General features: G+C 36.9%; 17 protein-coding genes and 5 pseudogenes across 17 annotated transcripts; 9 read left to right on the top strand and 13 right to left on the bottom strand.

Moving 5' to 3' along the window:
* Positions 1-109: 109 nt before the first annotated feature.
* LOC149269776 (histone H2B) lies at positions 110-608 on the top strand. The gene has a single exon (XM_089463412.1). It carries the CDS (start codon positions 178-180, stop codon positions 547-549), a length of 372 nt encoding a protein of 123 aa, XP_089319538.1. The 5' UTR covers positions 110-177; the 3' UTR covers positions 550-608.
* A 646-nt stretch (positions 609-1254) lies between these two features.
* LOC149269775 (histone H1 pseudogene) lies at positions 1255-2169 on the bottom strand (annotated as a pseudogene).
* A 1622-nt stretch (positions 2170-3791) lies between these two features.
* LOC149269774 (histone H3) lies at positions 3792-4336 on the bottom strand. Its single transcript, XM_089463391.1, has one exon. It carries the CDS (start codon positions 4271-4273, stop codon positions 3863-3865), a length of 411 nt encoding a protein of 136 aa, XP_089319517.1. The 5' UTR covers positions 4274-4336; the 3' UTR covers positions 3792-3862.
* A 206-nt stretch (positions 4337-4542) lies between these two features.
* On the top strand, positions 4543-4983 carry LOC149269773 (histone H4). The gene has a single exon (XM_089463427.1). The coding sequence runs from the start codon at positions 4610-4612 to the stop codon at positions 4919-4921; it is 312 nt and encodes a 103-aa protein (XP_089319553.1). The 5' UTR covers positions 4543-4609; the 3' UTR covers positions 4922-4983.
* A 646-nt stretch (positions 4984-5629) lies between these two features.
* On the bottom strand, positions 5630-6130 carry LOC149269772 (histone H2A). The gene has a single exon (XM_089463400.1). The coding sequence runs from the start codon at positions 6059-6061 to the stop codon at positions 5687-5689; it is 375 nt and encodes a 124-aa protein (XP_089319526.1). The 5' UTR covers positions 6062-6130; the 3' UTR covers positions 5630-5686.
* Positions 6131-6242: 112 nt separating this feature from the next.
* On the top strand, positions 6243-6741 carry LOC149269771 (histone H2B). The gene has a single exon (XM_089463411.1). It carries the CDS (start codon positions 6311-6313, stop codon positions 6680-6682), a length of 372 nt encoding a protein of 123 aa, XP_089319537.1. The 5' UTR covers positions 6243-6310; the 3' UTR covers positions 6683-6741.
* Positions 6742-7382: 641 nt separating this feature from the next.
* Positions 7383-8290, bottom strand: LOC149269770 (histone H1 pseudogene; annotated as a pseudogene).
* Positions 8291-9924: 1634 nt separating this feature from the next.
* Positions 9925-10477, bottom strand: LOC149269769 (histone H3). The gene has a single exon (XM_089463397.1). The coding sequence runs from the start codon at positions 10404-10406 to the stop codon at positions 9996-9998; it is 411 nt and encodes a 136-aa protein (XP_089319523.1). The 5' UTR covers positions 10407-10477; the 3' UTR covers positions 9925-9995.
* Positions 10478-10676: 199 nt separating this feature from the next.
* LOC149269768 (histone H4) lies at positions 10677-11116 on the top strand. Its single transcript, XM_089463421.1, has one exon. It carries the CDS (start codon positions 10743-10745, stop codon positions 11052-11054), a length of 312 nt encoding a protein of 103 aa, XP_089319547.1. The 5' UTR covers positions 10677-10742; the 3' UTR covers positions 11055-11116.
* A 629-nt stretch (positions 11117-11745) lies between these two features.
* On the bottom strand, positions 11746-12243 carry LOC149269767 (histone H2A). The gene has a single exon (XM_089463404.1). The coding sequence runs from the start codon at positions 12175-12177 to the stop codon at positions 11803-11805; it is 375 nt and encodes a 124-aa protein (XP_089319530.1). The 5' UTR covers positions 12178-12243; the 3' UTR covers positions 11746-11802.
* Positions 12244-12354: 111 nt separating this feature from the next.
* Positions 12355-12857, top strand: LOC149269766 (histone H2B). Its single transcript, XM_089463409.1, has one exon. The coding sequence runs from the start codon at positions 12427-12429 to the stop codon at positions 12796-12798; it is 372 nt and encodes a 123-aa protein (XP_089319535.1). The 5' UTR covers positions 12355-12426; the 3' UTR covers positions 12799-12857.
* A 641-nt stretch (positions 12858-13498) lies between these two features.
* LOC149269765 (histone H1 pseudogene) lies at positions 13499-14406 on the bottom strand (annotated as a pseudogene).
* Positions 14407-16040: 1634 nt separating this feature from the next.
* LOC149269764 (histone H3) lies at positions 16041-16593 on the bottom strand. The gene has a single exon (XM_089463395.1). The coding sequence runs from the start codon at positions 16520-16522 to the stop codon at positions 16112-16114; it is 411 nt and encodes a 136-aa protein (XP_089319521.1). The 5' UTR covers positions 16523-16593; the 3' UTR covers positions 16041-16111.
* Positions 16594-16792: 199 nt separating this feature from the next.
* LOC149269763 (histone H4) lies at positions 16793-17232 on the top strand. Its single transcript, XM_089463420.1, has one exon. It carries the CDS (start codon positions 16859-16861, stop codon positions 17168-17170), a length of 312 nt encoding a protein of 103 aa, XP_089319546.1. The 5' UTR covers positions 16793-16858; the 3' UTR covers positions 17171-17232.
* Positions 17233-17861: 629 nt separating this feature from the next.
* LOC149269762 (histone H2A) lies at positions 17862-18359 on the bottom strand. Its single transcript, XM_089463405.1, has one exon. It carries the CDS (start codon positions 18291-18293, stop codon positions 17919-17921), a length of 375 nt encoding a protein of 124 aa, XP_089319531.1. The 5' UTR covers positions 18294-18359; the 3' UTR covers positions 17862-17918.
* Positions 18360-18470: 111 nt separating this feature from the next.
* On the top strand, positions 18471-18973 carry LOC149269761 (histone H2B). The gene has a single exon (XM_089463414.1). The coding sequence runs from the start codon at positions 18543-18545 to the stop codon at positions 18912-18914; it is 372 nt and encodes a 123-aa protein (XP_089319540.1). The 5' UTR covers positions 18471-18542; the 3' UTR covers positions 18915-18973.
* A 641-nt stretch (positions 18974-19614) lies between these two features.
* Positions 19615-20523, bottom strand: LOC149269760 (histone H1 pseudogene; annotated as a pseudogene).
* A 1632-nt stretch (positions 20524-22155) lies between these two features.
* Positions 22156-22708, bottom strand: LOC149269759 (histone H3). The gene has a single exon (XM_089463394.1). The coding sequence runs from the start codon at positions 22635-22637 to the stop codon at positions 22227-22229; it is 411 nt and encodes a 136-aa protein (XP_089319520.1). The 5' UTR covers positions 22638-22708; the 3' UTR covers positions 22156-22226.
* A 199-nt stretch (positions 22709-22907) lies between these two features.
* On the top strand, positions 22908-23347 carry LOC149269758 (histone H4). The gene has a single exon (XM_089463423.1). The coding sequence runs from the start codon at positions 22974-22976 to the stop codon at positions 23283-23285; it is 312 nt and encodes a 103-aa protein (XP_089319549.1). The 5' UTR covers positions 22908-22973; the 3' UTR covers positions 23286-23347.
* Positions 23348-23976: 629 nt separating this feature from the next.
* On the bottom strand, positions 23977-24474 carry LOC149269757 (histone H2A). The gene has a single exon (XM_089463408.1). The coding sequence runs from the start codon at positions 24406-24408 to the stop codon at positions 24034-24036; it is 375 nt and encodes a 124-aa protein (XP_089319534.1). The 5' UTR covers positions 24409-24474; the 3' UTR covers positions 23977-24033.
* A 115-nt stretch (positions 24475-24589) lies between these two features.
* On the top strand, positions 24590-25651 carry LOC149269756 (histone H2B). The gene has a single exon (XM_089463415.1). The coding sequence runs from the start codon at positions 24658-24660 to the stop codon at positions 25027-25029; it is 372 nt and encodes a 123-aa protein (XP_089319541.1). The 5' UTR covers positions 24590-24657; the 3' UTR covers positions 25030-25651.
* Positions 25652-25729: 78 nt separating this feature from the next.
* On the bottom strand, positions 25730-26639 carry LOC149269755 (histone H1 pseudogene; annotated as a pseudogene).
* Positions 26640-27437: the final 798 nt, after the last annotated feature.

Below are 27437 nucleotides of genomic sequence, written 5' to 3'. Positions count from 1 at the left end.
TGTCTACTTATACTTTTTTACCTAACTACTTTTTCAGCTGAAGAGGGTGAGTTGTGCTGTACACAAACATGAAAAGGTTGTTCGAAAAATCCCACAAATGTTGACCAAGTGAATATTTCTGTCAAACATTTGGGAAGTGAGTAAAAGTGAACTTGAGTGAATAATACAATAATAATAATGCCGCCTAAGACAAGTGGAAAGGCAGCCAAAAAGGCTGGCAAGGCCCAGAAGAATATTACCAAGAATGATAAGAAGAAGAAGCGCAAGAGGAAGGAAAGTTATGCCATCTATATTTACAAAGTGCTAAAGCAGGTCCATCCTGACACTGGAATCTCGTCGAAAGCAATGAGCATCATGAACAGCTTCGTGAACGACATTTTTGAGCGTATTGCTGCTGAGGCCTCTCGTTTGGCACACTACAACAAACGTTCAACGATTACCAGTCGGGAAATCCAAACTGCAGTCCGTCTTCTGTTGCCCGGAGAGTTGGCCAAGCACGCTGTCAGTGAAGGAACCAAAGCAGTAACCAAGTACACTAGCTCCAAGTAAATCTTGGCTTGATGTATGCAGAACATCCGAAAGCAAAAGGCCCTTTTCAGGGCCACAAATCTTTTTTCAAAGAATTTTAAATATTTCAATGAATTATTGTGAGTGATATAATGTACAGAAGCAAGCCCAACAAGAACGAAAAACTATCAAAAATCTTTTGTATGTATGTATGTATACATACATACAAAAAGAACGCAACAATCGCGCGTGATTACCCATACAAACGCAACTGACAGTTTGCTTCATTTAACTCAAGCAAACGTTCAGTGTTTGACTTGAGCGAAACGAAAACAGAAATAACTGTCTCGCTCAGAGCGCGAGCGAGCTAAGCCAGACGCGACAAAAACAGTTTCTGTCTCAGTTTTTTTGATTGTGTCAGTGAGACACTTATTTGCAGACAACGAAAAAGTGTTAACAGTCATTTGCGAGCTATGGTTTATGGTAAAGAGCAATATTTTTTAGCGAAAAGAAGCCCAACCAGAACAACTCCAAGTAAAAATAAAAAGAGAACAAACATTGAAAATTATAATCTTGCCTGAAGGCCTCCGTTGCTCGGGCTTAAAAATTGTTATTTAGAATTCTTTGTAGCATTAAATAAATAATAATCTAGCAATTTTGGCTAAATTAGCTTTCTCCTTTTATATTGACCTACATATATATGTTTATGAAAGTATTTTTTCTCTTGGAAATATGTAATAGTAGTCCTGAAAAGGACTTTGATTAATTGCAAATTTCATAGTTTTGAAATTCGTTTCCGCCGAGTAATTTCGAAGTGAAATTACTTCTTTGTTGCGGACGCAGCTTTTGCTTTTGGCTTCTTTGCAGCTGCTTTTTTCGGTGATGCTGCCGAGACAACCTTTTTAGGCTTAGCACTTGTAGTTTTAGGTTTCGGAGTCTTTGGCTTTGCTGCGCTTGACTTTGCCGCCTTTGCTGTTGTGGGCTTTGCTTTAATGCTTCCTACTTTCTTTGCATCTTTGGCCTTTGTTTTGTCCGCTTTCTTTTTGTCGGTGCTCTTTTTGGTCAGCACAGCCTTCGATAACTTCTTATCAGCAGCACCCTTTACTTTTTTCGTGGCAGATATACTCTTCTTTTTGGCTGCTGCCGATGCAGTTACCTTCTTAGATTTCTTCTCTATGGAGGATGCCTTTGGCTTGGGCTCCTTTTTGGACGATGCAGACAGCTTAAATGAACCAGATGCACCCTTCCCTTTTGTCTGGATCAACTTTCCACTCGCAACTGAATTCTTCAGGTACTTCTTAATGAAAGGGGCCAGTTTCTGGGCATCGCACTTGTAAGTGGCACTGATATATTTCTTAATAGCCAAAAGTGATGAGCCTCCACGTTCCTTTAGATTTTTGATCGATGCATCCACCATTTGCTGAGTTGGTGGGTGTGTTGGAGGAGCCGCCGCTTTCTTTGCCTTAGATGCGGATGCGGATGCAGATGCAGGCTTTTTAGCAGCCACCTTCTTCTCAGCTGAGGCTGTTTGGGGAGTTACAGGGGACGCGGATACTGCAACTGCGGAATCTGACATTTTGTATTATTCACTTCTTTACTTTTCACTTTATAACAAACAAAACGCAACGTTTTACTTATTGTTTAATTCGAAAATACCATGAAATTTGGTCACCCGTTTGAATGAGAATCGAGGAGGAAGGCCGAACGAGAATGTTTGTGCCATTGAATGTACGATACGCAAAAGTTTACAATTACCATTTTATTGACTTGTCTTTTTGAACAGTTTAAATTTTATATCCACACTAAATATGTTTTAGATTGTATTCTCAAATGTTTGAAAAATTCATAAAATTAGTTTTTACTTACATTTTTATAATTTCATGATTTTTTATTGCCCCTCAAAGTTGAAGTTTGTGTGAATGCAAAATAAGTTATATTGGAAAAACCATGTTTTTAATTAGATAATAATAAAAATGTTAATATATAAATTTAAAAGATAATAATTTATTAATTTGTTAATTGAATGCAACCATTAATATGAACAAACGCAATGGATTTATATATTAAAAATGATTTCAACAAAACCATTTGCCGTTAAAAACAGTGGCACTTTTGAGCCAACGCTAAACAAAAATCGTTCAGAAAAATAAAATTTTCTCCTTAACATTATAAATATAGTAATAAATATAAATTTAAAAATTAGAATGCAAATATTATATGAATATTTTCTTTACTTACTTCAAAAATAAAATCATTTCATACCATCATATTTAACATTACATTTCAGATACACTTATCTTGCGCAAAGAAATACATGAGCGTTAGAATATTATTTTTATCTTATGAGACACACAAGGCACATAAGGCAAAAATTATAAAAAATATTTAAAATCCTTTTACGTGTATATCAAAATGTAAAAAAAAAAAAACAAAAAAACACACGATCAGAAATAAGTCAGATCTCGATTGAAGGCTAACTACTGAACATGTTTAATTTACAATAAACGCCTTATAAAAATGCAACTTTTTTGCTAGTTCAATAAAGCTATATATATTGTTCTGTAAAAATAAATAAACAAATAAAATATTTTCTTTATACGTATAATAGAGTTTTCAATTATGATTTCCACAAAACCATTTGCCGTTAAAAACAGTGGCACTTTTGAGCCCACGCTAAACAAAAATCGTTCAGAAAAATAAAATTTTCTCCTTAACATTATAAATATAGTAATAAATATAAATTTAAAAATTAGAATGCAAATATTATATGAATAATTTCCTTACTTACTTCAAACATATAATCATTTCATACCATCATATTCATCATTACATTTCAGATACACTTATCTTGCGCAAAGAAATACATCAGCGTTAAAATATTATTTTGTCTTATGAGACACACAAGGCACATAAGGCAAAAATTATAAAAAATATTTAAAATCCTTTTACGTGTATATCAAAATGTTTTTAAAAAAACACACGATCAGAAATAAGTCAGATCTCAATTGAATCGCAATTGGCTAACTACTGAAAATGTTTAATTTACACCAAACGCCTTATAAAAATGCAACTTTTTTGCTAGTTCAATAAAGCTATATTTATTGTTCTGTAAAAATAAATAAATAAATAAAATAAATTCCTTACACGTATGATAGTTTTCAATCATATTCGAGATATATTTTCAATTTATATATTGTAGGACGATCGATCGATTTATTTTTGAGATCAACTAAAATCTGAAAATAGTAGTTTAAGCGAAAATAAGATTCTCCTTGTTAGAAATATTGTGGTCCTGAAAAGGACCGATTTGTTGGATGTTGCTTGTAATAAATACAAGATAGAATAGCGAAGCAATTTAAGCGCGCTCGCCACGGATACGTCTAGCCAGTTGAATGTCCTTGGGCATGATGGTGACACGCTTAGCATGAATGGCGCACAAATTTGTATCTTCGAATAGGCCAACCAAGTAGGCTTCGCTAGCTTCCTGTAGAGCCATCACAGCTGAGCTCTGGAAACGAAGGTCAGTCTTGAAGTCTTGAGCGATTTCACGGACTAAACGCTGGAACGGCAACTTGCGAATAAGCAATTCTGTGCTCTTCTGGTAACGACGAATTTCACGCAGAGCAACTGTACCAGGGCGATAGCGATGAGGTTTTTTCACACCGCCAGTAGCTGGCGCACTTTTACGTGCTGCCTTAGTAGCCAACTGCTTACGAGGAGCCTTGCCTCCAGTAGACTTGCGAGCGGTCTGCTTTGTACGAGCCATCTTTCTTCGTTTTTTTTCACAATACTATCTTACACGGTCACAATTTAAAACTGAATGATCGCAACTCGAAACGCCTGGTTATATAGAAAAGTGGTGGTGCGTTAGAAAGAGATCGACATATTCGTGATCGTGTTAAATGCTATGCGCTCTTGCTCTGCTCTGCTCTTTTCTGCTGTTGTAAGTGTCGCAGGGGTAGTGTGTGAGCAGGATGCAAGCATTATGTGCTCTCTTAAGTTTTCGGATATCTCAGTATAAATAGGAGTGGTTCTGCGACGCACACATCAGTTTATTGCTGACATTCGTGAAGTGCGTATATATATACATAAAAAGTGAAAAATGACTGGTCGTGGTAAAGGTGGCAAAGGCTTGGGTAAAGGAGGTGCAAAGCGTCATCGCAAAGTGTTGCGTGATAATATCCAGGGTATCACGAAGCCAGCTATCCGTCGTTTAGCTCGTCGTGGTGGCGTGAAGCGAATTTCTGGACTAATCTATGAAGAAACCCGTGGCGTTCTTAAGGTCTTTTTGGAAAATGTTATTCGCGATGCTGTCACATACACCGAACATGCCAAGAGGAAGACAGTCACAGCCATGGATGTTGTCTATGCATTGAAGAGGCAAGGTCGTACACTCTACGGTTTTGGCGGTTAAGAAAAAACGAGTACAACAAGCAACTTATTTTCACAACAATCGGTCCTTTTCAGGACCACCAATATATTTCCTTAAAAGAGCTGAAAAATATGATATTCAATTCTCGTTAATAAAGTTTATACTTATCTTGCGCTACTAGTCTAGTCTAGCTGCAATATATATTGGAACAGACGAACAATGATGTATATATTTTGTATCCGACCAAGAAAGAGTACGATATATTAGCAGAAAATATAATTATTTTATGCACTCAGACCGACCAGCAGAGCTGCCAACTTAGCCTTTTACCGGCCAGATCTGGCCTTTTTAATCTATATACGAACGGACGGACCGGGCTAAATCGACTTAGCTCGTCGCCCTGATCAACAAAATATATCATTTTATACCCCAATTTCGCATTTTCAATGGATTTAGGGTATAAAAACTGAAATGGCTATATTTCTGGCTATTCTTGAATTTGATCTAGCCGTTTCTAGCAGGTTTAAAAGGATAATTTAGTATTTTCTTGCCCGGAAAAGTTGGCAGCACTGTCGACCGTCGACCAGCAGTATTTCAACGTTTCGACACGTGAATGACTATGAATGAAAAAATGACTGTACCTTTGTACCATCACGCATGATTGTTTTATTTGAAATTTTTTTCTTATATTAAATTATATTTGTATATTTATTTAGACTAATACATGAAAAATCGCATCTCTTTTGCATATTTGGTCGTCCTGAAAAGGACGTTTGGTTTTGGTTTAGATGTGCATTAATTCGTAATTTAAGCCTTCTTTTCGGTCTTCTTAGGCAACAGAACTGCTTGGATGTTAGGCAACACACCGCCCTGGGCAATAGTGACGCCCGAAAGGAGTTTATTCAACTCTTCATCGTTGCGGATGGCCAATTGCAGATGGCGAGGGATAATTCTGGTTTTCTTGTTGTCGCGGGCTGCATTACCAGCCAACTCCAAAACTTCAGCGGCCAAATATTCCATAACAGCCGCCAAGTAAACTGGAGCACCGGCACCAACACGCTCGGCATAGTTGCCCTTGCGAAGAAGCCGATGAATACGACCAACGGGAAACTGCAGGCCAGCGCGGTTTGAGCGCGACTTTGCCTTTCCCTTCACTTTTCCACCTTTACCGCGACCAGACATTATATATTTATTTTTTTCTTTTTACACTTTTCCACTCAACAAACAAGAATCGAATGCTCAACATTCGCATCATGTCTACTTATACTTTTTTACCTAACTACTTTTTCAGCTGAAGAGGGTGAGTTGTGCTGTACACAAACATGAAAAGGTTGTTCGAAAAATCCCACAAATGTTGACCAAGTGAATATTTCTGTCAAACATTTGGGAAGTGAGTAAAAGTGAACTTGAGTGAATAATACAATAATAATAATGCCGCCTAAGACAAGTGGAAAGGCAGCCAAAAAGGCTGGCAAGGCCCAGAAGAATATTACCAAGAATGATAAGAAGAAGAAGCGCAAGAGGAAGGAAAGTTATGCCATCTATATTTACAAAGTGCTAAAGCAGGTCCATCCTGACACTGGAATCTCGTCGAAAGCAATGAGCATCATGAACAGCTTCGTGAACGACATTTTTGAGCGTATTGCTGCTGAGGCCTCTCGTTTGGCACACTACAACAAACGTTCAACGATTACCAGTCGGGAAATCCAAACTGCAGTCCGTCTTCTGTTGCCCGGAGAGTTGGCCAAGCACGCTGTCAGTGAAGGAACCAAAGCAGTAACCAAGTACACTAGCTCCAAGTAAATCTTGGCTTGATGTATGCAGAACATCCGAAAGCAAAAGGCCCTTTTCAGGGCCACAAATCTTTTTTCAAAGAATTTTAAATATTTCAATGAATTATTGTGAGTGATATAATGTACAGAAGCAAGCCCAACAAGAACGAAAAACTATCAAAAATCTTTTGTATGTATGTATACATACATACAAAAAGAACGCAACAATCGCGCGTGATTACCCATACAAACGCAACTGACAGTTTGCTTCATTTAACTCAAGCAAACGATCAGTGTTTGACTTGAGCGAAACGAAAACAGAAATAACTGTCTCGCTCAGAGCGCGAGCGAGCTAAGCCAGACGCGACAAAAACAGTTTCTGTCTCAGTTTTTTTGATTGTGTCAGTGAGACACTTATTTGCAGACAACGAAAAAGTGTTGTCATTTGCGAGCTATGGTTTATGGTAAAGAGCAATATTTTTTAGCGAAAAGAAGCCCAACCAGAACAACTATCCAAGTAAAAATAAAAAGAGAACAAACATTGAAAATTATAATCTTGCCTGAAGGCCTCCGTTGCTCGGGCTTAAAAATTGTTATTTAGAATTCTTTGTAGCATTAAATAAATAATAATCTAGCAATTTTTGGCTAAATTAGCTTTCTCCTTTTATATTGACCTACATATATATGTTTATGAAAGTATTTTTTCTCTTGGAAATATGTAATAGTAGTCCTGAAAAGGACTTTGATTAATTGCAAATTTCATAGTTTTGAAATTCGTTTCCGCCGAGTAATTTCGAAGTGAAATTACTTCTTTGTTGCGGACGCAGCTTTTGCTTTTGGCTTCTTTGCAGCTGCTTTTTTCGGTGATGCTGCCGAGACAACCTTTTTAGGCTTAGCACTTGTAGTTTTAGGTTTCGGAGTCTTTGGCTTTGCTGCGCTTGACTTTGCCGCCTTTGCTGTTGTGGGCTTTGCTTTAATGCTTCCTACTTTCTTTGCATCTTTGGCCTTTGTTTTGTCCGCTTTCTTTTTGTCGGTGCTCTTTTTGGTCAGCACAGCCTTCGATAACTTCTTATCAGCAGCACCCTTTACTTTTTTGGTGGCAGATATACTCTTCTTTTTGGCTGCTGCCGATGCAGTTACCTTCTTAGATTTCTTCTCTATGGAGGATGCCTTTGGCTTGGGCTCCTTTTTGGACGATGCAGACAGCTTAAATGAACCAGATGCACCCTTCCCTTTTGTCTGGATCAACTTTCCACTCGCAACTGAATTCTTCAGGTACTTCTTAATGAAAGGAGCCAGTTTCTGGGCATCGCACTTGTAAGTGGCACTGATATATTTCTTAATAGCCAAAAGTGATGAGCCTCCACGTTCCTTTAGATTTTTTATCGATGCATCCACCATTTGCTGAGTTGGTGGGTGTGTTGGAGGAGCCGCCGCTTTCTTTGCCTTAGATGCGGATGCAGATGCAGGCTTTTTAGCAGCCACCTTCTTCTCAGCTGAGGCTGTTTGGGGAGTTACAGGGGACGCGGATACTGCAACTGCGGAATCTGACATATTGTATTATTCACTTCTTTACTTTTCACTTTATAACAAACAAAACGCAACGTTTTACTTATTGTTTATTTCGAAAATACCATGAAATTTGGTCACCCGTTTGAATGAGAATCGAGGAGGAAGGCCGAACGAGAATGTTTGTGCCATTGAATGTACGATACGCAAAAGTTTACAATTACCATTTTATTGACTTGTCTTTTTGAACAGTTTAAATTTTATATCCACACTAAATATGTTTTAGATTGTATTCTCAAATGTTTGAAAAATTCATAAAATTAGTTTTTACTTACATTTTTATAATTTCATGATTTTTTATTGCCCCTCAAAGTTGAAGTTTGTGTGAATGCAAAATAAGTTATATTGGAAAAACCATGTTTTTAATTAGATAATAATAAAAATGTTAATATATAAATTTAAAAGATAATAATTTATTAATTTGTTAATTGAATGCAACCATTAATATGAACAAACGCAATGGATTTATATATTAAAAATGATTTCAACAAAACCATTTGCCGTTAAAAACAGTGGCACTTTTGAGCCAACGCTAAACAAAAATCGTTCAGAAAAATAAAATTTCCTCCTTAACATTATAAATATAGTAATAAATATAAATTTAAAAATTAGAATGCAAATATTATATTAATATTTTCTTTACTTACTTCAAAAATAAAATCATTTCATACCATCATATTTAACATTACATTTCAGATACACTTATCTTGCGCAAAGAAATACATGAGCGTTAGAATATTATTTTTATCTTATGAGACACACAAGGCACATAAGGCAAAAATTATAAAAAATATTTAAAATCCTTTTACGTGTATATCAAAATGTTAAAAAAAAAAAAAACACACGATCAGAAATAAGTCAGATCTCAATTGGAATGCAATTGGCTAACTACTGAAAATGTTTAATTTACACCATACGCCTTATAAAAATGCAACTTTTTTGCTAGTTCAATAAAGCTATATATATTGTTCTGTAAAAATAAATAAATAAATAAAATATTTTCTTTATACGTATAATAGAGTTTTCAATTATGATTTCCACAAAACCATTTGCCGTTAAAAACAGTGGCACTTTTGAGCCAACGCTAAACAAAAATCGTTCAGAAAAATAAAATTTTCTCCTTAACATTATAAATATAGTAATAAATATAAATTTAAAAATTAGAATGCAAATATTATATGAATAATTTCCTTACTTACTTCAAACATATAATCATTTCATACCATCATATTCATCATTACATTTCAGATACACTAATCTTGCGCAAAGAAATACATCAGCGTTAAAATATTATTTTGTCTTATGAGACACACAAGGCACATAAGGCAAAAATTATAAAAAATATTTAAAATCCTTTTACGTGTATATCAAAATGTTTTTTAAAAAAACACACGATCAGAAATAAGTCAGATCTCAATTGAATCGCAATTGGCTAACTACTGAAAATGTTTAATTTACACCAAACGCCTTATAAAAATGCAACTTTTTTGCTAGTTCAATAAAGCTATATTTATTGTTCTGTAAAAATAAATAAATAAATAAAATATATTCCTTACACGTATGATAGTTTTCAATCATATTCGAGATATATTTTCAATTTATATATTGTAGGACGATCGATCGATCGATCGATTTATTTTTGAGATCAACTAAAATCTGAAAATAGTAGTTTAAGCGAAAATAAGATTCTCCTTGTTAGAAATATTGTGGTCCTGAAAAGGACCGATTTGTTGGATGTTGCTTGTAATAAATACAAGATAGAATAGCGAAGCAATTTAAGCGCGCTCGCCACGGATACGTCTAGCCAGTTGAATGTCCTTGGGCATGATGGTGACACGCTTAGCATGAATGGCGCACAAATTTGTATCTTCGAATAGGCCAACCAAGTAGGCTTCGCTAGCTTCCTGTAGAGCCATCACAGCTGAGCTCTGGAAACGAAGGTCAGTCTTGAAGTCTTGAGCGATTTCACGGACTAAACGCTGGAACGGCAACTTGCGAATAAGCAATTCTGTGCTCTTCTGGTAACGACGAATTTCACGCAGTGCAACTGTACCAGGGCGATAGCGATGAGGTTTTTTCACACCGCCAGTAGCTGGCGCACTTTTACGTGCTGCCTTAGTAGCCAACTGCTTACGAGGAGCCTTGCCTCCAGTAGACTTGCGAGCGGTCTGCTTTGTACGAGCCATCTTTCTTCGTTTTTTTTCACAATACTATCTTACACTGTCACAATTTAAAACTGAATGATCGCAACTCGAAACGCCTGCTTATATAGAAAAGTGGTGGTGCGTTAGAAAGAGATCGACATATTCGTGATCGTGTTAAATGCTATGCGCTCTTGCTCTGCTCTGCTCTTTTCTGCTGTTGTAAGTGTCGCAGGGGTAGTGTGTGAGCAGGATGCAAGCATTAGTTGCTCTCTTAAGTTTTCGGATATCTCAGTATAAATAGGAGTGGTTCTGCGACGCACACATCAGTTTATTGCTGACATTCGTGAAGTGCGTATATATATACATAAAAAGTGAAAAATGACTGGTCGTGGTAAAGGTGGCAAAGGCTTGGGTAAAGGAGGTGCAAAGCGTCATCGCAAAGTGTTGCGTGATAATATCCAGGGTATCACGAAGCCAGCTATCCGTCGTTTAGCTCGTCGTGGTGGCGTGAAGCGAATTTCTGGACTAATCTATGAAGAAACCCGTGGCGTTCTTAAGGTCTTTTTGGAAAATGTTATTCGCGATGCTGTCACATACACCGAACATGCCAAGAGGAAGACAGTCACAGCCATGGATGTTGTCTATGCATTGAAGAGGCAAGGTCGTACACTCTACGGTTTTGGCGGTTAAGAAAAAACGAGTACAACAAGCAACTTATTTTCACAACAATCGGTCCTTTTCAGGACCACCAATATATTTCCTTAAAAGAGCTGAAAAATATGATATTCGATTCTCGTTAAAAAAGTTTATACTTATCTTGCGCTACTAGTCCAGTCTAGCTGCAATATATATTGGAACAGACGAACAATGATGTATATATTTTGTATCCGACCAAGAAAGAGTACGATGTCGTATTAGCAGAAAATATTCTATGCACTCAGATCGACCAGCAGAGCTGCCAACTTAGCCTTTTACCGGCCAGATCTGGCCTTTTTAATCTAGCTGCTGGCACGTTCATATATACGAACGGACGGACCGGGCTAAATCGACTTGGCTCGTCGCCCTGATCAACAAAATATATCATTTTATACCACAATTTCCCATTTTCAATGGGTTTAGGGTATAAAAACTGAAATGACTATATTTCTGGCTATTCTTGATCTAGCCGTTTCTAGCAGGTTTAAAAGGATAATTTAGTATTTTCTTGCCCGGAAAAGTTGGCAGCACTGTCGACCGTCGACCAACAGTATTTCAATGAAAAAATGACTGTACTATTGTACCATCACGCATGATTGTTTTATTTAAAATTTTTTTCTTATATTAAATTATATTTGTATATTTATTTAGACTAATACATGAAAAATCGCATCTCTTTTGCATATTTGGTCGTCCTGAAAAGGACGTTTGGTTTTGGTTTAGATGTGCATTAATTCGTAATTTAAGCCTTCTTTTCGGTCTTCTTAGGCAACAGAACTGCTTGGATGTTAGGCAACACACCGCCCTGGGCAATAGTGACGCCCGAAAGGAGTTTATTCAACTCTTCATCGTTGCGGATGGCCAATTGCAGATGGCGAGGGATAATTCTGGTTTTCTTGTTGTCGCGGGCTGCATTACCAGCCAACTCCAAAACTTCAGCGGCCAAATATTCCATAACAGCCGCCAAGTAAACTGGAGCACCGGCACCAACACGCTCGGCATAGTTGCCCTTGCGAAGAAGCCGATGAATACGACCAACGGGAAACTGCAGGCCAGCGCGGTTTGAGCGCGACTTTGCCTTTCCCTTCACTTTTCCACCTTTACCGCGACCAGACATTATATATTTATTTTTTTCTTTTTACACTTTTCCACTCAACAAACAAGAGTCGAATGCTCAACATTCGCATCATGTCTCTTATACTTTTTTACCTAACTACTTTTTCAGCTGAAGAGGGTGAGTTGTGCTGTACACAAACATGAAAAGGTTGTTCGAAAAATCCCACAAATGTTAACCAAGCTGTGAATTTCTGTCAAACATTTGGGAAGTGAGTAAAAGTGAACTTGAGTGAATAATACAATAATAATAATGCCGCCTAAGACAAGTGGAAAGGCAGCCAAAAAGGCTGGCAAGGCCCAGAAGAATATTACCAAGAATGATAAGAAGAAGAAGCGCAAGAGGAAGGAAAGTTATGCCATCTATATTTACAAAGTGCTAAAGCAGGTCCATCCTGACACTGGAATCTCGTCGAAAGCAATGAGCATCATGAACAGCTTCGTGAACGACATTTTTGAGCGTATTGCTGCTGAGGCCTCTCGTTTGGCACACTACAACAAACGTTCAACGATTACCAGTCGGGAAATCCAAACTGCAGTCCGTCTTCTGTTGCCCGGAGAGTTGGCCAAGCACGCTGTCAGTGAAGGAACCAAAGCAGTAACCAAGTACACTAGCTCCAAGTAAATCTTGGCTTGATGTATGCAGAACATCCGAAAGCAAAAGGCCCTTTTCAGGGCCACAAATCTTTTTTCAAAGAATTTTAAATATTTCAATGAATTATTGTGAGTGATATAATGTACAGAAGCAAGCCCAACAAGAACGAAAAACTATCAAAAATCTTTTGTATGTATGTATACATACATACAAAAAGAACGCAACAATCGCGCGTGATTACCCATACAAACGCAACTGACAGTTTGCTTCATTTAACTCAAGCAAACGATCAGTGTTTGACTTGAGCGAAACGAAAACAGAAATAACTGTCTCGCTCAGAGCGCGAGCGAGCTAAGCCAGACGCGACAAAAACAGTTTCTGTCTCAGTTTTTTTGATTGTGTCAGTGAGACACTTATTTGCAGACAACGAAAAAGTGTTGTCATTTGCGAGCTATGGTTTATGGTAAAGAGCAATATTTTTTAGCGAAAAGAAGCCCAACCAGAACAACTATCCAAGTAAAAATAAAAAGAGAACAAACATTGAAAATTATAATCTTGCCTGAAGGCCTCCGTTGCTCGGGCTTAAAAATTGTTATTTAGAATTCTTTGTAGCATTAAATAAATAATAATCTAGCAATTTTTGGCTAAATTAGCTTTCTCCTTTTATATTGACCTACATATATATGTTTATGAAAGTATTTTTTCTCTTGGAAATATGTAATAGTAGTCCTGAAAAGGACTTTGATTAATTGCAAATTTCATAGTTTTGAAATTCGTTTCCGCCGAGTAATTTCGAAGTGAAATTACTTCTTTGTTGCGGACGCAGCTTTTGCTTTTGGCTTCTTTGCAGCTGCTTTTTTCGGTGATGCTGCCGAGACAACCTTTTTAGGCTTAGCACTTGTAGTTTTAGGTTTCGGAGTCTTTGGCTTTGCTGCGCTTGACTTTGCCGCCTTTGCTGTTGTGGGCTTTGCTTTAATGCTTCCTACTTTCTTTGCATCTTTGGCCTTTGTTTTGTCCGCTTTCTTTTTGTCGGTGCTCTTTTTGGTCAGCACAGCCTTCGATAACTTCTTATCAGCAGCACCCTTTACTTTTTTGGTGGCAGATATACTCTTCTTTTTGGCTGCTGCCGATGCAGTTACCTTCTTAGATTTCTTCTCTATGGAGGATGCCTTTGGCTTGGGCTCCTTTTTGGACGATGCAGACAGCTTAAATGAACCAGATGCACCCTTCCCTTTTGTCTGGATCAACTTTCCACTCGCAACTGAATTCTTCAGGTACTTCTTAATGAAAGGAGCCAGTTTCTGGGCATCGCACTTGTAAGTGGCACTGATATATTTCTTAATAGCCAAAAGTGATGAGCCTCCACGTTCCTTTAGATTTTTTATCGATGCATCCACCATTTGCTGAGTTGGTGGGTGTGTTGGAGGAGCCGCCGCTTTCTTTGCCTTAGATGCGGATGCAGATGCAGGCTTTTTAGCAGCCACCTTCTTCTCAGCTGAGGCTGTTTGGGGAGTTACAGGGGACGCGGATACTGCAACTGCGGAATCTGACATATTGTATTATTCACTTCTTTACTTTTCACTTTATAACAAACAAAACGCAACGTTTTACTTATTGTTTATTTCGAAAATACCATGAAATTTGGTCACCCGTTTGAATGAGAATCGAGGAGGAAGGCCGAACGAGAATGTTTGTGCCATTGAATGTACGATACGCAAAAGTTTACAATTACCATTTTATTGACTTGTCTTTTTGAACAGTTTAAATTTTATATCCACACTAAATATGTTTTAGATTGTATTCTCAAATGTTTGAAAAATTCATAAAATTAGTTTTTACTTACATTTTTATAATTTCATGATTTTTTATTGCCCCTCAAAGTTGAAGTTTGTGTGAATGCAAAATAAGTTATATTGGAAAAACCATGTTTTTAATTAGATAATAATAAAAATGTTAATATATAAATTTAAAAGATAATAATTTATTAATTTGTTAATTGAATGCAACCATTAATATGAACAAACGCAATGGATTTATATATTAAAAATGATTTCAACAAAACCATTTGCCGTTAAAAACAGTGGCACTTTTGAGCCAACGCTAAACAAAAATCGTTCAGAAAAATAAAATTTCCTCCTTAACATTATAAATATAGTAATAAATATAAATTTAAAAATTAGAATGCAAATATTATATTAATATTTTCTTTACTTACTTCAAAAATAAAATCATTTCATACCATCATATTTAACATTACATTTCAGATACACTTATCTTGCGCAAAGAAATACATGAGCGTTAGAATATTATTTTTATCTTATGAGACACACAAGGCACATAAGGCAAAAATTATAAAAAATATTTAAAATCCTTTTACGTGTATATCAAAATGTTAAAAAAAAAAAAAACACACAAACAGAAATAAGTCAGATCTCAATTGGAATGCAATTGGCTAACTACTGAAAATGTTTAATTTACACCATACGCCTTATAAAAATGCAACTTTTTTGCTAGTTCAATAAAGCTATATATATTGTTCTGTAAAAATAAATAAATAAATAAAATATTTTCTTTATACGTATAATAGAGTTTTCAATTATGATTTCCACAAAACCATTTGCCGTTAAAAACAGTGGCACTTTTGAGCCAACGCTAAACAAAAATCGTTCAGAAAAATAAAATTTTCTCCTTAACATTATAAATATAGTAATAAATATAAATTTAAAAATTAGAATGCAAATATTATATGAATAATTTCCTTACTTACTTCAAACATATAATCATTTCATACCATCATATTCATCATTACATTTCAGATACACTAATCTTGCGCAAAGAAATACATCAGCGTTAAAATATTATTTTGTCTTATGAGACACACAAGGCACATAAGGCAAAAATTATAAAAAATATTTAAAATCCTTTTACGTGTATATCAAAATGTTTTTTAAAAAAACACACGATCAGAAATAAGTCAGATCTCAATTGAATCGCAATTGGCTAACTACTGAAAATGTTTAATTTACACCAAACGCCTTATAAAAATGCAACTTTTTTGCTAGTTCAATAAAGCTATATTTATTGTTCTGTAAAAATAAATAAATAAATAAAATATATTCCTTACACGTATGATAGTTTTCAATCATATTCGAGATATATTTTCAATTTATATATTGTAGGACGATCGATCGATCGATCGATTTATTTTTGAGATCAACTAAAATCTGAAAATAGTAGTTTAAGCGAAAATAAGATTCTCCTTGTTAGAAATATTGTGGTCCTGAAAAGGACCGATTTGTTGGATGTTGCTTGTAATAAATACAAGATAGAATAGCGAAGCAATTTAAGCGCGCTCGCCACGGATACGTCTAGCCAGTTGAATGTCCTTGGGCATGATGGTGACACGCTTAGCATGAATGGCGCACAAATTTGTATCTTCGAATAGGCCAACCAAGTAGGCTTCGCTAGCTTCCTGTAGAGCCATCACAGCTGAGCTCTGGAAACGAAGGTCAGTCTTGAAGTCTTGAGCGATTTCACGGACTAAACGCTGGAACGGCAACTTGCGAATAAGCAATTCTGTGCTCTTCTGGTAACGACGAATTTCACGCAGTGCAACTGTACCAGGGCGATAGCGATGAGGTTTTTTCACACCGCCAGTAGCTGGCGCACTTTTACGTGCTGCCTTAGTAGCCAACTGCTTACGAGGAGCCTTGCCTCCAGTAGACTTGCGAGCGGTCTGCTTTGTACGAGCCATCTTTCTTCGTTTTTTTTCACAATACTATCTTACACTGTCACAATTTAAAACTGAATGATCGCAACTCGAAACGCCTGCTTATATAGAAAAGTGGTGGTGCGTTAGAAAGAGATCGACATATTCGTGATCGTGTTAAATGCTATGCGCTCTTGCTCTGCTCTGCTCTTTTCTGCTGTTGTAAGTGTCGCAGGGGTAGTGTGTGAGCAGGATGCAAGCATTAGTTGCTCTCTTAAGTTTTCGGATATCTCAGTATAAATAGGAGTGGTTCTGCGACGCACACATCAGTTTATTGCTGACATTCGTGAAGTGCGTATATATATACATAAAAAGTGAAAAATGACTGGTCGTGGTAAAGGTGGCAAAGGCTTGGGTAAAGGAGGTGCAAAGCGTCATCGCAAAGTGTTGCGTGATAATATCCAGGGTATCACGAAGCCAGCTATCCGTCGTTTAGCTCGTCGTGGTGGCGTGAAGCGAATTTCTGGACTAATCTATGAAGAAACCCGTGGCGTTCTTAAGGTCTTTTTGGAAAATGTTATTCGCGATGCTGTCACATACACCGAACATGCCAAGAGGAAGACAGTCACAGCCATGGATGTTGTCTATGCATTGAAGAGGCAAGGTCGTACACTCTACGGTTTTGGCGGTTAAGAAAAAACGAGTACAACAAGCAACTTATTTTCACAACAATCGGTCCTTTTCAGGACCACCAATATATTTCCTTAAAAGAGCTGAAAAATATGATATTCGATTCTCGTTAAAAAAGTTTATACTTATCTTGCGCTACTAGTCCAGTCTAGCTGCAATATATATTGGAACAGACGAACAATGATGTATATATTTTGTATCCGACCAAGAAAGAGTACGATGTCGTATTAGCAGAAAATATTCTATGCACTCAGATCGACCAGCAGAGCTGCCAACTTAGCCTTTTACCGGCCAGATCTGGCCTTTTTAATCTAGCTGCTGGCACGTTCATATATACGAACGGACGGACCGGGCTAAATCGACTTGGCTCGTCGCCCTGATCAACAAAATATATCATTTTATACCACAATTTCCCATTTTCAATGGGTTTAGGGTATAAAAACTGAAATGACTATATTTCTGGCTATTCTTGATCTAGCCGTTTCTAGCAGGTTTAAAAGGATAATTTAGTATTTTCTTGCCCGGAAAAGTTGGCAGCACTGTCGACCGTCGACCAACAGTATTTCAATGAAAAAATGACTGTACTATTGTACCATCACGCATGATTGTTTTATTTAAAATTTTTTTCTTATATTAAATTATATTTGTATATTTATTTAGACTAATACATGAAAAATCGCATCTCTTTTGCATATTTGGTCGTCCTGAAAAGGACGTTTGGTTTTGGTTTAGATGTGCATTAATTCGTAATTTAAGCCTTCTTTTCGGTCTTCTTAGGCAACAGAACTGCTTGGATGTTAGGCAACACACCGCCCTGGGCAATAGTGACGCCCGAAAGGAGTTTATTCAACTCTTCATCGTTGCGGATGGCCAATTGCAGATGGCGAGGGATAATTCTGGTTTTCTTGTTGTCGCGGGCTGCATTACCAGCCAACTCCAAAACTTCAGCGGCCAAATATTCCATAACAGCCGCCAAGTAAACTGGAGCACCGGCACCAACACGCTCGGCATAGTTGCCCTTGCGAAGAAGCCGATGAATACGACCAACGGGAAACTGCAGGCCAGCGCGGTTTGAGCGCGACTTTGCCTTTCCCTTCACTTTTCCACCTTTACCGCGACCAGACATTATATATTTATTTTTTTCTTTTTACACTTTTCCACTCAACAAACAAGAGTCGAATGCTCAACATTCGCATCATGTCTCTTATACTTTTTTACCTAACTACTTTTTCAGCTGAAGAGGGTGAGTTGTGCTGTACACAAACATGAAAAGGTTGTTCGAAAAATCCCACAAATGTTAACCAAGCTGTGAATTTCTGTCAAACATTTGGGAAGTGAGTAAAAGTGAACTTGAGTGAATAATACAATAATAATAATGCCGCCTAAGACAAGTGGAAAGGCAGCCAAAAAGGCTGGCAAGGCCCAGAAGAATATTACCAAGAATGATAAGAAGAAGAAGCGCAAGAGGAAGGAAAGTTATGCCATCTATATTTACAAAGTGCTAAAGCAGGTCCATCCTGACACTGGAATCTCGTCGAAAGCAATGAGCATCATGAACAGCTTCGTGAACGACATTTTTGAGCGTATTGCTGCTGAGGCCTCTCGTTTGGCACACTACAACAAACGTTCAACGATTACCAGTCGGGAAATCCAAACTGCAGTCCGTCTTCTGTTGCCCGGAGAGTTGGCCAAGCACGCTGTCAGTGAAGGAACCAAAGCAGTAACCAAGTACACTAGCTCCAAGTAAATCTTGGCTTGATGTATGCAGAACATCCGAAAGCAAAAGGCCCTTTTCAGGGCCACAAATCTTTTTTCAAAGAATTTTAAATATTTCAATGAATTATTGTGAGTGATATAATGTACAGAAGCAAGCCCAACAAGAACGAAAAACTATCAAAAATCTTTTGTATGTATGTATACATACATACAAAAAGAACGCAACAATCGCGCGTGATTACCCATACAAACGCAACTGACAGTTTGCTTCATTTAACTCAAGCAAACGATCAGTGTTTGACTTGAGCGAAACGAAAACAGAAATAACTGTCTCGCTCAGAGCGCGAGCGAGCTAAGCCAGACGCGACAAAAACAGTTTCTGTCTCAGTTTTTTTGATTGTGTCAGTGAGACACTTATTTGCAGACAACGAAAAAGTGTTGTCATTTGCGAGCTATGGTTTATGGTAAAGAGCAATATTTTTTAGCGAAAAGAAGCCCAACCAGAACAACTATCCAAGTAAAAATAAAAAGAGAACAAACATTGAAAATTATAATCTTGCCTGAAGGCCTCCGTTGCTCGGGCTTAAAAATTGTTATTTAGAATTCTTTGTAGCATTAAATAAATAATAATCTAGCAATTTTTGGCTAAATTAGCTTTCTCCTTTTATATTGACCTACATATATATGTTTATGAAAGTATTTTTTCTCTTGGAAATATGTAATAGTAGTCCTGAAAAGGACTTTGATTAATTGCAAATTTCATAGTTTTGAAATTCGTTTCCGCCGAGTAATTTCGAAGTGAAATTACTTCTTTGTTGCGGACGCAGCTTTTGCTTTTGGCTTCTTTGCAGCTGCTTTTTTCGGTGATGCTGCCGAGACAACCTTTTTAGGCTTAGCACTTATAGTTTTAGGTTTCGGAGTCTTTGGCTTTGCTGCGCTTGACTTTGCCGCCTTTGCTGTTGTGGGCTTTGCTTTAATGCTTCCTACTTTCTTTGCATCTTTGGCCTTTGTTTTGTCCGCTTTCTTTTTGTCGGTGCTCTTTTTGGTCAGCACAGCCTTCGATAACTTCTTATCAGCAGCACCCTTTACTTTTTTGGTGGCAGATATACTCTTCTTTTTGGCTGCTGCCGATGCAGTTACCTTCTTAGATTTCTTCTCTATGGAGGATGCCTTTGGCTTGGGCTCCTTTTTGGACGATGCAGACAGCTTAAATGAACCAGATGCACCCTTCCCTTTTGTCTGGATCAACTTTCCACTCGCAACTGAATTCTTCAGGTACTTCTTAATGAAAGGAGCCAGTTTCTGGGCATCGCACTTGTAAGTGGCACTGATATATTTCTTAATAGCCAAAAGTGATGAGCCTCCACGTTCCTTTAGATTTTTTATCGATGCATCCACCATTTGCTGAGTTGGTGGGTGTGTTGGAGGAGCCGCCGCTTTCTTTGCCTTAGATGCGGATGCAGATGCAGGCTTTTTAGCAGCCACCTTCTTCTCAGCTGAGGCTGTTTGGGGAGTTACAGGGGACGCGGATACTGCAACTGCGGAATCTGACATATTGTATTATTCACTTCTTTACTTTTCACTTTATAACAAACAAAACGCAACGTTTTACTTATTGTTTATTTCGAAAATACCATGAAATTTGGTCACCCGTTTGAATGAGAATCGAGGAGGAAGGCCGAACGAGAATGTTTGTGCCATTGAATGTACGATACGCAAAAGTTTACAATTACCATTTTATTGACTTGTCTTTTTGAACAGTTTAAATTTTATATCCACACTAAATATGTTTTAGATTGTATTCTCAAATGTTTGAAAAATTCATAAAATTAGTTTTTACTTACATTTTTATAATTTCATGATTTTTTATTGCCCCTCAAAGTTGAAGTTTGTGTGAATGCAAAATAAGTTATATTGGAAAAACCATGTTTTTAATTAGATAATAATAAAAATGTTAATATATAAATTTAAAAGATAATAATTTATTAATTTGTTAATTGAATGCAACCATTAATATGAACAAACGCAATGGATTTATATATTAAAAATGATTTCAACAAAACCATTTGCCGTTAAAAACAGTGGCACTTTTGAGCCAACGCTAAACAAAAATCGTTCAGAAAAATAAAATTTCCTCCTTAACATTATAAATATAGTAATAAATATAAATTTAAAAATTAGAATGCAAATATTATATTAATATTTTCTTTACTTACTTCAAAAATAAAATCATTTCATACCATCATATTTAACATTACATTTCAGATACACTTATCTTGCGCAAAGAAATACATGAGCGTTAGAATATTATTTTTATCTTATGAGACACACAAGGCACATAAGGCAAAAATTATAAAAAATATTTAAAATCCTTTTACGTGTATATCAAAATGTTAAAAAAAAAAAAACACACGATCAGAAATAAGTCAGATCTCAATTGGAATGCAATTGGCTAACTACTGAAAATGTTTAATTTACACCATACGCCTTATAAAAATGCAACTTTTTTGCTAGTTCAATAAAGCTATATATATTGTTCTGTAAAAATAAATAAATAAATAAAATATTTTCTTTATACGTATAATAGAGTTTTCAATTATGATTTCCACAAAACCATTTGCCGTTAAAAACAGTGGCACTTTTGAGCCAACGCTAAACAAAAATCGTTCAGAAAAATAAAATTTTCTCCTTAACATTATAAATATAGTAATAAATATAAATTTAAAAATTAGAATGCAAATATTATATGAATAATTTCCTTACTTACTTCAAACATATAATCATTTCATACCATCATATTCATCATTACATTTCAGATACACTAATCTTGCGCAAAGAAATACATCAGCGTTAAAATATTATTTTGTCTTATGAGACACACAAGGCACATAAGGCAAAAATTATAAAAAATATTTAAAATCCTTTTACGTGTATATCAAAATGTTTTTTAAAAAAACACACGATCAGAAATAAGTCAGATCTCAATTGAATCGCAATTGGCTAACTACTGAAAATGTTTAATTTACACCAAACGCCTTATAAAAATGCAACTTTTTTGCTAGTTCAATAAAGCTATATTTATTGTTCTGTAAAAATAAATAAATAAATAAAATATATTCCTTACACGTATGATAGTTTTCAATCATATTCGAGATATATTTTCAATTTATATATTGTAGGACGATCGATCGATCGATCGATTTATTTTTGAGATCAACTAAAATCTGAAAATAGTAGTTTAAGCGAAAATAAGATTCTCCTTGTTAGAAATATTGTGGTCCTGAAAAGGACCGATTTGTTGGATGTTGCTTGTAATAAATACAAGATAGAATAGCGAAGCAATTTAAGCGCGCTCGCCACGGATACGTCTAGCCAGTTGAATGTCCTTGGGCATGATGGTGACACGCTTAGCATGAATGGCGCACAAATTTGTATCTTCGAATAGGCCAACCAAGTAGGCTTCGCTAGCTTCCTGTAGAGCCATCACAGCTGAGCTCTGGAAACGAAGGTCAGTCTTGAAGTCTTGAGCGATTTCACGGACTAAACGCTGGAACGGCAACTTGCGAATAAGCAATTCTGTGCTCTTCTGGTAACGACGAATTTCACGCAGTGCAACTGTACCAGGGCGATAGCGATGAGGTTTTTTCACACCGCCAGTAGCTGGCGCACTTTTACGTGCTGCCTTAGTAGCCAACTGCTTACGAGGAGCCTTGCCTCCAGTAGACTTGCGAGCGGTCTGCTTTGTACGAGCCATCTTTCTTCGTTTTTTTTCACAATACTATCTTACACTGTCACAATTTAAAACTGAATGATCGCAACTCGAAACGCCTGCTTATATAGAAAAGTGGTGGTGCGTTAGAAAGAGATCGACATATTCGTGATCGTGTTAAATGCTATGCGCTCTTGCTCTGCTCTGCTCTTTTCTGCTGTTGTAAGTGTCGCAGGGGTAGTGTGTGAGCAGGATGCAAGCATTAGTTGCTCTCTTAAGTTTTCGGATATCTCAGTATAAATAGGAGTGGTTCTGCGACGCACACATCAGTTTATTGCTGACATTCGTGAAGTGCGTATATATATACATAAAAAGTGAAAAATGACTGGTCGTGGTAAAGGTGGCAAAGGCTTGGGTAAAGGAGGTGCAAAGCGTCATCGCAAAGTGTTGCGTGATAATATCCAGGGTATCACGAAGCCAGCTATCCGTCGTTTAGCTCGTCGTGGTGGCGTGAAGCGAATTTCTGGACTAATCTATGAAGAAACCCGTGGCGTTCTTAAGGTCTTTTTGGAAAATGTTATTCGCGATGCTGTCACATACACCGAACATGCCAAGAGGAAGACAGTCACAGCCATGGATGTTGTCTATGCATTGAAGAGGCAAGGTCGTACACTCTACGGTTTTGGCGGTTAAGAAAAAACGAGTACAACAAGCAACTTATTTTCACAACAATCGGTCCTTTTCAGGACCACCAATATATTTCCTTAAAAGAGCTGAAAAATATGATATTCGATTCTCGTTAAAAAAGTTTATACTTATCTTGCGCTACTAGTCCAGTCTAGCTGCAATATATATTGGAACAGACGAACAATGATGTATATATTTTGTATCCGACCAAGAAAGAGTACGATGTCGTATTAGCAGAAAATATTCTATGCACTCAGATCGACCAGCAGAGCTGCCAACTTAGCCTTTTACCGGCCAGATCTGGCCTTTTTAATCTAGCTGCTGGCACGTTCATATATACGAACGGACGGACCGGGCTAAATCGACTTGGCTCGTCGCCCTGATCAACAAAATATATCATTTTATACCACAATTTCCCATTTTCAATGGGTTTAGGGTATAAAAACTGAAATGACTATATTTCTGGCTATTCTTGATCTAGCCGTTTCTAGCAGGTTTAAAAGGATAATTTAGTATTTTCTTGCCCGGAAAAGTTGGCAGCACTGTCGACCGTCGACCAACAGTATTTCAATGAAAAAATGACTGTACTATTGTACCATCACGCATGATTGTTTTATTTAAAATTTTTTTCTTATATTAAATTATATTTGTATATTTATTTAGACTAATACATGAAAAATCGCATCTCTTTTGCATATTTGGTCGTCCTGAAAAGGACGTTTGGTTTTGGTTTAGATGTGCATTAATTCGTAATTTAAGCCTTCTTTTCGGTCTTCTTAGGCAACAGAACTGCTTGGATGTTAGGCAACACACCGCCCTGGGCAATAGTGACGCCCGAAAGGAGTTTATTCAACTCTTCATCGTTGCGGATGGCCAATTGCAGATGGCGAGGGATAATTCTGGTTTTCTTGTTGTCGCGGGCTGCATTACCAGCCAACTCCAAAACTTCAGCGGCCAAATATTCCATAACAGCCGCCAAGTAAACTGGAGCACCGGCACCAACACGCTCGGCATAGTTGCCCTTGCGAAGAAGCCGATGAATACGACCAACGGGAAACTGCAGGCCAGCGCGGTTTGAGCGCGACTTTGCCTTTCCCTTCACTTTTCCACCTTTACCGCGACCAGACATTATATATTTATTTTTTTCTTTTTACACTTTTCCACTCAACAAACAAGAGTCGAATGCTCAACATTCGCATCATGTCTCTTATACTTTTTTACCTAACTACTTTTTCAGCTGAAGAGGGTGAGTTGTGCTGTACACAAACATGAAAAGGTTGTTCGAAAAATCCCACAAATGTTAACCAAGCTGTGAATTTCTGTCAAACATTTGGGAAGTGAGTAAAAGTGAACTTGAGTGAATAATACAATAATAATAATGCCGCCTAAGACAAGTGGAAAGGCAGCCAAAAAGGCTGGCAAGGCCCAGAAGAATATTACCAAGAATGATAAGAAGAAGAAGCGCAAGAGGAAGGAAAGTTATGCCATCTATATTTACAAAGTGCTAAAGCAGGTCCATCCTGACACTGGAATCTCGTCGAAAGCAATGAGCATCATGAACAGCTTCGTGAACGACATTTTTGAGCGTATTGCTGCTGAGGCCTCTCGTTTGGCACACTACAACAAACGTTCAACGATTACCAGTCGGGAAATCCAAACTGCAGTCCGTCTTCTGTTGCCCGGAGAGTTGGCCAAGCACGCTGTCAGTGAAGGAACCAAAGCAGTAACCAAGTACACTAGCTCCAAGTAAATCTTGGCTTGATGTATGCAGAACATCCGAAAGCAAAAGACCCTTTTCAGGGCCACAAATCTTTTTTCAAAGAATTTTAAATATTTCAATGAATTATTGTGAGTGATATAATGTACAGAAGCAAGCCCAACAAGAACGAAAAACTATCAAAAATCTTTTGTATGTATGTATACATACATACAAAAAGAACGCAACAATCGCGCGTGATTACCCATACAAACGCAACTGACAGTTTGCTTCATTTAACTCAAGCAAACGATCAGTGTTTGACTTGAGCGAAACGAAAACAGAAATAACTGTCTCGCTCAGAGCGCGAGCGAGCTAAGCCAGACGCGACAAAAACAGTTTCTGTCTCAGTTTTTTTGATTGTGTCAGTGAGACACTTATTTGCAGACAACGAAAAAGTGTTGTCATTTGCGAGCTATGGTTTATGGTAAAGAGCAATATTTTTTAGCGAAAAGAAGCCCAACCAGAACAACTATCCAAGTAAAAATAAAAAGAGAACAAACATTGAAAATTATAATCTTGCCTGAAGGCCTCCGTTGCTCGGGCTTAAAAATTGTTATTTAGAATTCTTTGTAGCATTAAATAAATAATAATCTAGCAATTTTTGGCTAAATTAGCTTTCTCCTTTTATATTGACCTACATATATATGTTTATGAAAGTATTTTTTCTCTTGGAAATATGTAATAGTAGTCCTGAAAAGGACTTTGATTAATTGCAAATTTCATAGTTTTGAAATTCGTTTCCGCCGAGTAATTTCGAAGTGAAATTACTTCTTTGTTGCGGACGCAGCTTTTGCTTTTGGCTTCTTTGCAGCTGCTTTTTTCGGTGATGCTGCCGAGACAACCTTTTTAGGCTTAGCACTTATAGTTTTAGGTTTCGGAGTCTTTGGCTTTGCTGCGCTTGACTTTGCCGCCTTTGCAGTTGTGGGCTTTGCTTTAATGCTTCCTACTTTCTTTGCATCTTTGGCCTTTGTTTTGTCCGCTTTCTTTTTGTCGGTGCTCTTTTTGGTCAGCACAGCCTTCGATAACTTCTTATCAGCAGCACCCTTTACTTTTTTGGTGGCAGATATACTCTTCTTTTTGGCTGCTGCCGATGCAGTTACCTTCTTAGATTTCTTCTCTATGGAGGATGCCTTTGGCTTGGGCTCCTTTTTGGACGATGCAGACAGCTTAAATGAACCAGATGCACCCTTCCCTTTTGTCTGGATCAACTTTCCACTCGCAACTGAATTCTTCAGGTACTTCTTAATGAAAGGAGCCAGTTTCTGGGCATCGCACTTGTAAGTGGCACTGATATATTTCTTAATAGCCAAAAGTGATGAGCCTCCACGTTCCTTTAGATTTTTTATCGATGCATCCACCATTTGCTGAGTTGGTGGGTGTGTTGGAGGAGCCGCCGCTTTCTTTGCCTTAGATGCGGATGCAGATGCAGGCTTTTTAGCAGCCACCTTCTTCTCAGCTGAGGCTGTTTGGGGAGTTACAGGGGACGCGGATACTGCAACTGCGGAATCTGACATATTGTATTATTCACTTCTTTACTTTTCACTTTATAACAAACAAAACGCAACGTTTTACTTATTGTTTATTTCGAAAATACCATGAAATTTGGTCACCCGTTTGAATGAGAATCGAGGAGGAAGGCCGAACGAGAATGTTTGTGCCATTGAATGTACGATACGCAAAAGTTTACAATTACCATTTTATTGACTTGTCTTTTTGAACAGTTTAAATTTTATATCCACACTAAATATGTTTTAGATTGTATTCTCAAATGTTTGAAAAATTCATAAAATTAGTTTTTACTTACATTTTTATAATTTCATGATTTTTTATTGCCCCTCAAAGTTGAAGTTTGTGTGAATGCAAAATAAGTTATATTGGAAAAACCATGTTTTTAATTAGATAATAATAAAAATGTTAATATATAAATTTAAAAGATAATAATTTATTAATTTGTTAATTGAATGCAACCATTAATATGAACAAACGCAATGGATTTATATATTAAAAATGATTTCAACAAAACCATTTGCCGTTAAAAACAGTGGCACTTTTGAGCCAACGCTAAACAAAAATCGTTCAGAAAAATAAAATTTCCTCCTTAACATTATAAATATAGTAATAAATATAAATTTAAAAATTAGAATGCAAATATTATATTAATATTTTCTTTACTTACTTCAAAAATAAAATCATTTCATACCATCATATTTAACATTACATTTCAGATACACTTATCTTGCGCAAAGAAATACATGAGCGTTAGAATATTATTTTTATCTTATGAGACACACAAGGCACATAAGGCAAAAATTATAAAAAATATTTAAAATCCTTTTACGTGTATATCAAAATGTTAAAAAAAAAAAAAAAAACACACGATCAGAAATAAGTCAGATCTC

Source organism: Drosophila arizonae, chromosome 3 (genome assembly GCF_054131065.1).
Source record: "Drosophila arizonae isolate 15081-1271.41 chromosome 3, UAZ_ARI_1.0, whole genome shotgun sequence".
Lineage (NCBI taxonomy): Eukaryota > Metazoa > Arthropoda > Insecta > Diptera > Drosophilidae > Drosophila > Drosophila arizonae.
The sequence above is the reverse complement of the archived record's forward strand: the minus strand, read 5'-3'. Positions and strand labels throughout refer to the sequence as shown.